The 10,781-nt window shown below is 41.3% G+C and overlaps 1 protein-coding gene across 1 annotated transcript in view; it reads right to left on the bottom strand.

The window, feature by feature from the left end:
* Positions 1–10,781, bottom strand: part of LOC119428746 (lysine-specific demethylase 6A) — a 40,675-nt gene that overhangs the window by 15,901 nt on the left and 13,993 nt on the right. Inside the window, exons 6-13 of the mRNA XM_037696423.1 lie at positions 9,648–9,768; positions 9,509–9,563; positions 8,947–8,981; positions 7,300–7,393; positions 7,093–7,219; positions 5,939–6,037; positions 5,641–5,860; positions 1,498–1,635 (exon numbers count right to left, since the gene is read on the bottom strand). Of these exons, the coding sequence (XP_037552351.1) occupies positions 1,498–1,635; positions 5,641–5,860; positions 5,939–6,037; positions 7,093–7,219; positions 7,300–7,393; positions 8,947–8,981; positions 9,509–9,563; positions 9,648–9,768 (889 nt within the window). The remainder of the gene's footprint in view (positions 1–1,497; positions 1,636–5,640; positions 5,861–5,938; positions 6,038–7,092; positions 7,220–7,299; positions 7,394–8,946; positions 8,982–9,508; positions 9,564–9,647; positions 9,769–10,781) is intronic.

Genomic DNA, 10,781 nt, shown 5'->3' with positions numbered 1-10,781 from the left:
GGGCAGACTGAGCGCGGCTGACCGAAATCAGACTGCCTTCTCCGGACTGAACGAGAATAACCGACCGCTGAAGCCCCGGAGCTCAAATGTTTACCGTGAAGTTGCTTAACTTCATCGTAATTAATGACCAACCGCTATCAATTGTAGAAAACGAAGGATTTCTCATCTCGATACTTGCAGCTAAGATATAGTTTACCCTCCAGGAGATATTTAAAAGTACAGCTGTAGACAATCATAAAAAAGCATATGATTTGATAATTACAAGGAATGCCATGAACTTAGCAGATGTTTGAAGCCATCTAATCACTTTAATATCCACTTTAAAGCCAGGAATAAAAACAAACATGTTTTGTGTTAGCAGGATTTAATTCTAACTTTGAAACGTATCCAACATTAATAAAACTTACCTCGTGTTGCCTTTTTTGACATGCATGCTTATATTTGTACAAATTGTACTTGAGAGGAGATTATTACGTCTTCATATAAAATCAATGACGATGATATCAGGACGGTATCGGTCGATATCCAGATTTAGGTATCGGGATCGGAAGTAAAAAAAAAAAAAAAAAAAAGTGGATCGGTGCATCTCTAGTTGAAACTAGTGCATTTGTATAAAAAGTTGTTTTTCTCTGCAAAAAGAAGCTGAGAACTTGTTCACTGATTTTTTTTATTAAAAGCTTTGTGTGAAAAATGCTAAAGAGCTCAAACCACTCCGAGCGTCCGCCATTTTGAGAACCGAAGAAAGAGCCCATGTCACGTCAAGAGGCCTCCCTCCCATTTTTCTTAAAGAGACACGCTGCTCGCTCCCTCACTATCCATCCTTCGGTTCAAACAGTCTTATACTGCCATCCGGTGGTCAAAAAAGGTACTACACACAAAACAAATTAAATTTTTTTCTTCTTAAATTTAACAATAATTACTAGTTATTGTCAAATTTCAAACAATATTATCGTTTATCGCAATAATTTCCGAGACAATTCGTTATCGTGACAGGCCTAGCTACAACGTGGCTTGACAAACCAGGACTGCTGAACAGCATCAGACCAGAATGGGACGCGAGTCCTTCTGAGACCGGTCTCCTCAGGTCCTGGACGTGTCGCTGGCCGTCAAAACCAAAAACTAAGTTTGATTTCTTCAAACAGTACAGCTTCTTAGTGTCAACGCTTGATGTTTACCACATCCCCAAATGAGATTTGCAAATCACAGCGCCCCAAATAAATAGCATGAGGGCAGAATTTAAGAGGACAGAGACCTGCTGGACCGGTGATGGGTGCAGCCGAGAGAGAAAGGGGGTGTAGGGGTGGGTAACACTTGGCTGCGAACCTCGTCGTTTCAAACCCATGCAAGAAAGAGTGAATACTCACAAACCTGGATGTTTTTAGAGAGAGGCGACGTTTAGCTCAAGTGTTAGCCACATGTGTGTGTGCGTGTTTGCAGGAAGGAGGGGGGGGGGGGGGGTTGAAGTGGGGGTGCAAGTTGCTCTATCTGGTCTCTCACCTGCTGCGGTGCACTGCTCAGGCCTCCCTGCCTGGAGGTGAGCTCGGCTGGGATTGGTAGACTCCACGCCTCCTCAATAAGAGGGAGCATTTTACTTTTACCCTGTAGGCTACTGAGCTGGGGGTTACTCAACTGAGCCTAAGGGAATGGAAAACGACGTGAAAAAACAAAAAGAAAAAAAAAAAAAATCAAGGACAAAGCTGCTTAAATTAAAAAGAACTGATGACCTCAAACAAGGAAATGATCAGCAATGGTAACTATGACGGTTATCGTCATTAAAACCGGAATGACATTTAGCGACAAATCCATTAAAGCAAGCCGCTCCGCTTGTCTTAATGCAATGATATTATGCTAACACACGAGGTGGAGGTGTGGCATTCCTTCATGCACATGTAAAGAGAAACGACAGGAATAGGGATGAAGCAACACGAGGCCGTTGGAACCCCTCGTCGTGTCAAAGCGTTCACACTGTTGTGGTCCTGTTCATCTTTATTATTCTGGGTCCTGTACGTTTTTCAGCGTCTTTCTCGTCCCGCAGTTTTCAGCTATTTCAGCAAATCGTGAATCAAAACGTTCAGCTCTTTCAGCTGTGACTTTTGGTATTGGTGCAACTTTAGCTTTTTGAAATATTTACCCTTTTCTGCCACTTTTTTCCCTCACAGAGAATGAACTGAGCTCATTTTACGTCCTTCAGATATTTAATGTGTTTACAACCTTTTACTGCTCCTTCCACATTTTGCTCTGCTTCAGCTCCTTTGTGTAAATTTTAAAAAAATTCAGCTACTTTCAGTGCTCCTTTCAGCTAACTTCAACATTTTTCTTTTTCTTCTAACTTCTTTCAGCTACCGTACTTTTCGCTGTATAGGTTGCATCTACGACCATAAGTCGCAGATTTTGCATAATTTACACGCCCTGCGTCTCATACGGCGAAGCGACGTATTTATGGATTTCTTTTCCCATATTTATAAACCAATTTTTGGCTGATATGACCGTTTTCATTCATTCTGATTGAAAATATTGAACATTTTTCAGACGTTAGATGTCACTCTAGTAGTATGGCATGCCGTTTTGTCATGTAATAGGTAAAAGTGAATATTAATGACACAATCAGCTTGCCATAGACTGCCATCTTAGTCCAGATCACATGGAGCAACCGTGAAGTCAGCTTCATTTCGCTGCTCCGCTCCGGCAAATGCAGCTGATTTGACCATTAAAGTGCATTTATTAAGGAACAGTTAGACCAAGGGTCTGCAACCTGCGGCTCTGGAGCCACGTGTGGCTCTTTAGTCCCTCTGCAGCGGCTCTTTCAAGCTTCGACCAAAACCAACATAAACTGAATTTTATTGGTTGTTGTACAAATAACAAAACAAACAAAACGGGACTCGTTCAAACCGTTTTCGTGTCATCTCTTTTGCAAACGTGAACTCTGGAGCGAGTACAAGGAGTAAAACATTAACGTGATGCTTTGTTTCTTTATATGAACAACTGTCTGCATAGTTTATAGTTTTTTTTATTTAAAAAAGGTAAAGACTGATTCCCCCCCCCCCCCCTTCTTTACAAGAATCTGGGCTTTTTCTTTAATAAATGCTAAAAATCTTTAGATATGTTTTGCTTTATAACGTCATCCCTTACTGGCTGCAAAAGCCCCTTCCAGCAAACCTTCAGGTGGCCCACGCCCACCAGTTGTAGCGGCTCCCGACACGTTTAACGCATGACGCATAACCGATGCGACTTGTAGGGCGGAGCGACGTGTACGGCGGAAAATACAGTATTTGTTTGCTCGACATTATAGTAAAGGTGCGTCTCACTTTAACTTTTCCTTAATAAATGCACTTTAATGGTCAAATCAGCTGCATTTCTCCTGGGCAACGCGGTGAAATGCAGCTGATTTGACGTTTGCTCCAGGAGTTCTGGAGCGAGACCAAGGTGGCTTTGTGCGGCAAGCCAAGTGTCTCATTAATCGTCACTTTTACCTATTAATGAGACATTTGGCTTGCCATATTACTCAAGTGCCCCCTAGTGGCTGAAAATGGTAGTGTTCAATATTTTCCATGTCAGAATGAATGAAATAGTCAGATCTCAGCCAAAAATTGGTTTATAAATATGGGGGGGGGAAAAATATTAGTCGCTTCTGTGCATAAGTCAGGACTTGCAAATTTATGCAAAAAGGTGCGACATATACCGAAAAAATACGGTAATTGGAGCTTTTTCTGCTATTTCAGTTGTTTTATGCTAATTCCACATTTTTTGTGCTCATTTCAGTTCTTTCCACTTCCTTCTGGTAGTTTAAGCTTCTTTCTGCCTTTAAAGTTCTTTTGTTGTTGTTGTTGCTAATTTTAGCCTTTTTTTTAAGGTAATTTCATAATTTATACGTTCATTTCTTCTTATTGAAACCAAATTCAGCAAATATGTGTTCTTTCTGCTTTCTTCTGCTAATTCAGGCTTGTTTTTCCATTTCAGCTACATTTCGGCTGCGTTGTGCTCCTTTCAGATTCTTTCTTTCTACAATATTTTGTGCTTCTTCTAACTTCTTTCAGCTAATTTCAGTTCGTTATGCTATTTCAGCTACTATTCAGCTGTTTTATGCTAATTTTAGATTTTTCAGCTAACTCCACATTTTTTGCATTCATTTCAACTTTTTTCAGCCTAATTCAGCAAAAATGTGCTCTCCTCTTCCTTCTGGTAATTTCAGCTTCCTTCTGATTTTTAGCTGCTATTCGGATGTTTTTGGCTAATTTCAGCTGTTTTCTGATTAAATCAAAATTTTTATGGTAATTTTTGCTACTTTCAACCCAATTACCGTCTTTAAGATAATTTCAGCTTATGCTCCTTTCAGCTTATTTTTGCTAGTTTAAGCTTTTTTTTTTATATTTCCGCTACTATTTACCGTATTTTCTGGACTACAAGTCACATTTTTTTTTATAGTTTGGCCAGTTCTGAGACTTATAGTCCTAAGTAACTTGTATACGTTTTTTTTTTTTTATCTATTCATGATGCAATTTTTGACTGATGAGGTAAATGTTCATTCATACACATGAACTAGAGTAAACATTAACATTTGCGGCCATGAGAGGGTCCTCTAGGCTTTTGACAACTATGTTGTTCCTCTACCGCTACAACCCCCCCCACCCACACACACACATTCACTTAGAGATAACTGAAAAAACTTAACACAAGCAAAATGCCTCCAAAGTGATGTGGAATGGAAACTTTCTTGTCGGACTCGTCTGCTTGTTATGTTCATTTCTCCTGTTCAGGATCCCAGGTCTGTTCTGTGTGTTACTGTTATTTCAGACTAAATGTCTGTTCTTGCACTTTGTGAAATGCACTTCTAAATAAATGCGACTTACACTTATAGTCCGGAAAATAAGGTAGTTGCTTTAATGCTAATTTTAACCTTTTCAGCCAATTCCACGTTTTTTGTGCTCATTTCATCTCTATCCGCTTCTTTCGGGTAGTTTAAGCTTCTTTCTGCCTTTTCAGCTACTTTTTGTTGTTGTTGCTAATTTAATCTTTTTGAGCTAACTTCCTAATTTTTGTGCTCATTTCTGCTAATTTAAACCTAATTCAGCACGTGTGTTCTTTCTGCTTTCTTCTGCTAACTTATTCTTCCATTTCAGCATGTTTTTAGCTCATTTCAGCTGTTTTTAGCTCATTTCAGCCGTTTTTCATCAATAAGTACTTGCACTGCATTTTCGCAGGACATGAAATTTCTCTAGTAATTTCATTTATGGAGTGAATAAATCGTTCCACCTGAAGAAACTCGACTAAACAACAAGTTCAACTGCTTCTGTCTGCAGATTATTTCAGTAATCTACAACCTGCTTTATTCAAGGCCTGCTGTTTGAATATTTATATATTTTCCGGGGTTATGTTGCACGAAGCAGAATATTCCCCGTTAGTAGTGAGCATGAGGTGCCGTACGAAAGGAACCCTCTGAATAGTAAAGGGTTTATAAAGGGATTCAATAGAAATGATTCCTTTTAGTTTTGAAGGGATATTAAACAGCATTTAGGTTTCGCTGGGACACACTAAACCAGCTGATGGAGCTCATTTATGACATTCAAACTCGTGTTTACGGTCTGCGACGCTCTCCACCCGTCCTCCACCCACGTCACCGCAGAGACATCCCGTTCCACCCACCTGCAGACATTTGATGCGGTGCGTCAGAGCGGCGGTGTTGGTGCAGCCCTTGCTGCGCGTGGCGTTGATGTAGCATTTGATGGCGTCGTGCGGCTGGTTGCAGGACTCGTACAGCGTGCCCAGGTCCATCCAGGCCGCCGCGTGGCTGTGGTCCAGCTGCACGGCGCAGATGTAGGCCTGCAGAGCGTCCATGGGCTGGTTCTGCTGCTGGTACAGCACCCTGACGGGAAGAGGGAGCGCCACGTTGTCGCAAAGATCGAGAAAAACGGAATTTGCTCGGACTGAAATAAACGCTCACCCTATAGAGCACCACGTGTCGGCGCTGGCCTCGGATTTGTCGATGGACTGTCGGTAGGAGATGAAGGCATCCTGGACCTTTCCAATACTGGCGTAGCACCTGAGGGAGACAAAACGTTCCAGACGTTAACGCCAAAAACGAAAGGTGCGCACGTCCAGTATGCAGCGCACGAGAAGGTTCCATCGCTAAACTGTGACGCCGAGTTGAATATGAACAGCTGAAAACAGCAGGATGAGCAGAAATAGGCAAAAAGAGGCTAAAAAAATCTGAAATAAGCTAAAAATAAAAAATAAAAGGGTAGATGAAATTTGCAAAGGATGAAAAGTTGAAATAATTAGAAGCACAAAAGGCTGAAATTAGAATAATGACCAGAAAAATAATTTGGTTTCAAATCAGTTTGGTTTGGTGGCTCCTCAGATTGAAAAAGTCCTTTGAAGGATGAAACATCTCAGCAAAAAAAATAAAATTAATAAAACTAAACATTGCTGGATTTATACCTGGATTATTCAGCATGAACTTTGGTGAATTAGAAAAAAAAGCTAAAATTAGCTGAAAAATACCTAAAAACATTAGCTAAAAGACTAAAAAAAAGTCATTTGGATGAATGATGAAACGTCTCAGCAAAATAAAATAAAAAGAACTGAACATTGCTGGATTTATACCTGGATTATTCAGCATGAACTTTGGTGAAGTAGAAAAAAAAAGCTAAAATTAGCTGAAAAATACCTAAAAACATTAGCTAAAAGACAAAAAAAAAAAAAAAAAAGTAATTTGGATGAATGATGAAATGTCTCAGCAAAAAAACAAAATAAAACTAAACATTGCTGGATTTATACCTGGATTATTCTGCATGAACTTGAGCAGTAAATGGCTGTAAAAAGCTGAAAGGTTTGAAGGACGTGAAGAGAGAGCGCCATTCATTTTCAATGAGAAAAACATGGCCGACAAAGCTAAACATTCCAAAAACTAAAAAGTGCACAAACACCAAACATCAGAGCCGGAAAACGTTTCGACACACGAATCATTGAAATGGCACAAAAATGGCGGAACGAGTTACGTTCAGAAGCAAAACGGATCTCGATAAGAACAATTTTAAACACACTCGCAGAACTATCGCTGCAAGACCGAGACGGCTGTAGGGAAGAGGCCCGCACCTGCCGAGGAAGTACCAGGACTGTCCGGAGTTGGGGTCAGCTTCCAGAGATTTCTGCAGACACTGAATGGCATAGCTGTCCCTGCTGGCTTTGTCCCCGAGCGGCTCCACCGTGTGATGCATCCAGCCTGGGAGCAGTTCGTCCACTCGTTAGCGTTTCTCCGGCTCTTAGGAGGAAAGTTGCTGAGGAAACTTTTAAAAGGCTTACCTAGTTGCTGCAGGGTGGTGGCCTTCACCGGCGCAGGGAGGTCCTCCGTCTGCAGGAGGCTCTCGTAAGCCTCCTTGGAAGCTCGGTATCTCTTCTGGGGGTGACATTAAAAAAATAAATAATTGACTCCCAAGACTTGTGGAAGATTTAGAGTTAGGCCCGTCACGATAACAAATGTTGCTGTTCGATTAATTGTCTCAGAAATTATTGCGATAAACGATAATATTGTTTGAAATTTGACAATAATTAGCAATTATTGTCAAATTTAAGAAGAAATGTTAAATTTGTTTTGTGTAGTACCTTTTTTGACCACCGGATGGCAGTATAAGACTAACTGAACCGAAGGATGGATAGTGAGGGAGCGAGCAACGTGTCTCTTAAGAAAAATGGGAGGCCCCTTGACGTGACATGGGCCGTCTCTCCTTCCTGTTTTTCAGTTCTCAAAATGGCGGCTGCTCAGTGTGGTTTGAGCTCTTTAGCATAGCATTTGTCACACAAAGCTTTTAATTAAAAAAAAAAAATCAGTAAACAAGTTCTCAGCTTCTTTTTGCAGAGAAAAACTACTTTTTACACAAAGGCACGGGTTTCAGCCGTGAATTTTGGAGCTTCGACAAAACAGTTTTTTTCCCCAAGGTCGGCCTGTTAGCCTAGCTCGTAGCTTAGCTTCTTTTAATGATCCGAAAACTCAATTTTGGACGGTTAAAACAGATTTTAAATAGAAAAGAGAAAGGGAGAGTTCAGTGAAGAACACGGGAGTTGAGCCTTTTGTCATCCAGTGTCTTCAGTAGAAAGAGAGAGACACGAAGAATTGATAAAGCCGTTAAATGAAAACGAGGCTGATAATTTTAATTTATCATGCGATTAATTGATTCATTATCGCGACAGGCCTAGTTATAAATAATAAAAACAATCTAAATTGGCTCTAAATTGGTTTAAATCATATTTATCTGATAGATTCCAATTTGTAAATGTAAATAATGAATCTTCATACACCAAAGTTAGTTATGGAGTTCCTCAAGGTTCAGTGCTTGGACCAATACTTTACCTTGTATATGCTTCCATTAGGTAAAGTTATTCAACAGCATGGGATACATTTTTCATTGTTATGTTGATGATACACAGTTATATTTGTCCATGAAACCCAATGAATCCAATCAGCTACTTAGACTACAAGCATGTCTTAAAGATATAAAGACTTATGTTGTGACTTGGCGCTATATAAATAAACTGAATTGAATAATAAAGTGCACGGCCCTTTCTGCTCATGCACCTATGCTGCAAAGAGGCGCTGCTCCACACATGAGAGGAAAGGCACCACCAGCATACAAAAGAGGGCGAGACAGACTTCACTGTTTCCGTGGCAACCCCGATCATCGGCTAATCTTATATCCCCCCCCCTCCTCCTGCTATGCCACCCACTCACTCATGCACCCTGATCTCGCCTCGATGCATCAAGTAAAAACAAAAGCTCTGTCCTCTAAATTGCTTAAATTGATTTTTTAAAATTCTTTCTGGAACTTTTGCCTCAATGACAAATGAAACAAAATAAAACAATCCTGCTCTGTACCCTTGAGTGCAAGGACAACAGAAGCGCACGTTCCCTCTGCTAAAACAAAACAAAATGGAAAAAAGACGTAAATGTCTTACCTGAATCTCATACAAATGAGCGATGTGGAACTGAACTGCAAAGAAAGAACAGAGATGAGTTGGGCAGGAAACATTTCAGAAAAACAATATGTTTTGCAGTTTTGATTCTCTTCGGAAACTCTTTGGAAAAGTAAAAAAACAACAACAACAACAAAAAAAAAACGAAGCTCGCTCGTCTACGTCAAGTTCAACAAACCCAAAGGTAGGCAAGGTGTGCGCCTGACGGCACCTTCCTTTGTCTGGAGCGCCGCAGTGTCTGATCTAAGCTGCCTGAGTGACTCTCAGCAGATGGAGGGAGAGAGGGAGTTATAAACGAGGGGGGAAAGAAAGGAGGGGTGGAAGATCGGGGCTGCCCTTGATATTTATGTGCAGAAACGAGGAGGCAAACGGCAACGGAGAGGCTGGGCGAAAATGGATATTGCCGTCGCCAAGGTAACAGGTAGTGAAGCGAGAGAGAGGAGCCGACGGTGGCGATGTAGAAATGCTGCGATACCAAACGATGAGGAAACACAAAGCAGGTAATTATTCTAATAAAGAAGCTGCTGGAGAGGAAAGAGCTTACTTTCAGCTTTGGACAAAGTGCAGGGGTTGGAGTCAATCAAAGCCAGCTGAAAATGCTGCAAGACAATAAAAAAATTAACAAGTTGATAAAATGGCTCCATTTCCCAGCTCCTCGTTAGAGCAAACGCTTCGGGTCGTACCTTTAGGCTCGACTCGTAATCTGTGTTCACTTTGAACATGAGACCCAGGCGAAGGTGGATCTCCTTGGCCCGGGAAAAGCCTGGGTCGATGTACAGCACCTCCTGGAACGCTTTGATCGCCCTGCGGGGAGAATTCAAAGGGAACCGGTACATGAATAGTAAAAAAAAAGAAAAGAAAGAAAGAAGGGAAACCCATTAGCATGCAAAGAAAGCTGCAGAACATCCTGTGAGGATGGAGGAGGACTCAAATCGTTCCGGTCGCACTGAAGGCATACCGTCAAGCAAACGTGTATCGCTAACCCTAAACATGTATCATCAACCGTGAGTGCGGGCTGTCAACCATCATCGATACATGAAAAGCAATAATACGGAAAACACCATTTGCTTGAAATGGGAACGTAAGCTGCAGAACACCCCGTTTGTTAGGACACAAACTGTTTCAGTCATGCTAAAGGTGTATGTATGGTCAAACGTGAGCGTGGACCATCAGTGTATACAGTCAACCAGGTACATTTGACCATGAACAGTCAACCGTGAGCATGAACTGTTAACGAATACAGTCAGCTGTACATGCACCATCAACCATTAATGTGTATCGTCAACCACGAGTGTGCACTGCTAACGTATACAGTCAACCACAAATGAGTATCACCAGCCGTGAGTGTACTGTTAATGTATTCAGTCAACTGTACATGTACTGTCAACCAAAATGTGTATCATCAATCACAATATACTGTTAACAGCAAGCATGTACCACCAACCCTAAACATGTATTGTCAACCGCAAGCATAGACCGTCAGTGTATACAGTCAACCATGGAAGTGTGCCGTCAACCGTGAGCATGTATCGTCAGCGTATACAGTCAACCATAGAAGTGTGCAGTTAACCGTGAGCATGTACCGTTAGTGTATACAGTCAACCATGGAAGTGTACAGTCAACCGTGAGCATGTACCGTCAGTGTATACAGTCAACCATAGAAGTGTGCAGTCAACCGTGAGCATGTACCGTTAGTGTATACAGTCAACCATAGAAGTGTGCCGTCAACCATGAGCATGTACCGTTAGTTTATACAGTCAACCATAGAATTGTACCGTCAACCGTGAGCATGTACCGTCAGCGTATACAGTTAACCA

Source organism: Nematolebias whitei, chromosome 23 (assembly GCF_014905685.2).
Source record: "Nematolebias whitei isolate Nwh7 chromosome 23, NemWhi1, whole genome shotgun sequence".
In the NCBI taxonomy this organism is placed as follows: Eukaryota; Metazoa; Chordata; class Actinopteri; order Cyprinodontiformes; family Rivulidae; genus Nematolebias; species Nematolebias whitei.
This window is presented reverse-complemented; position numbering and strand designations above follow the sequence as displayed.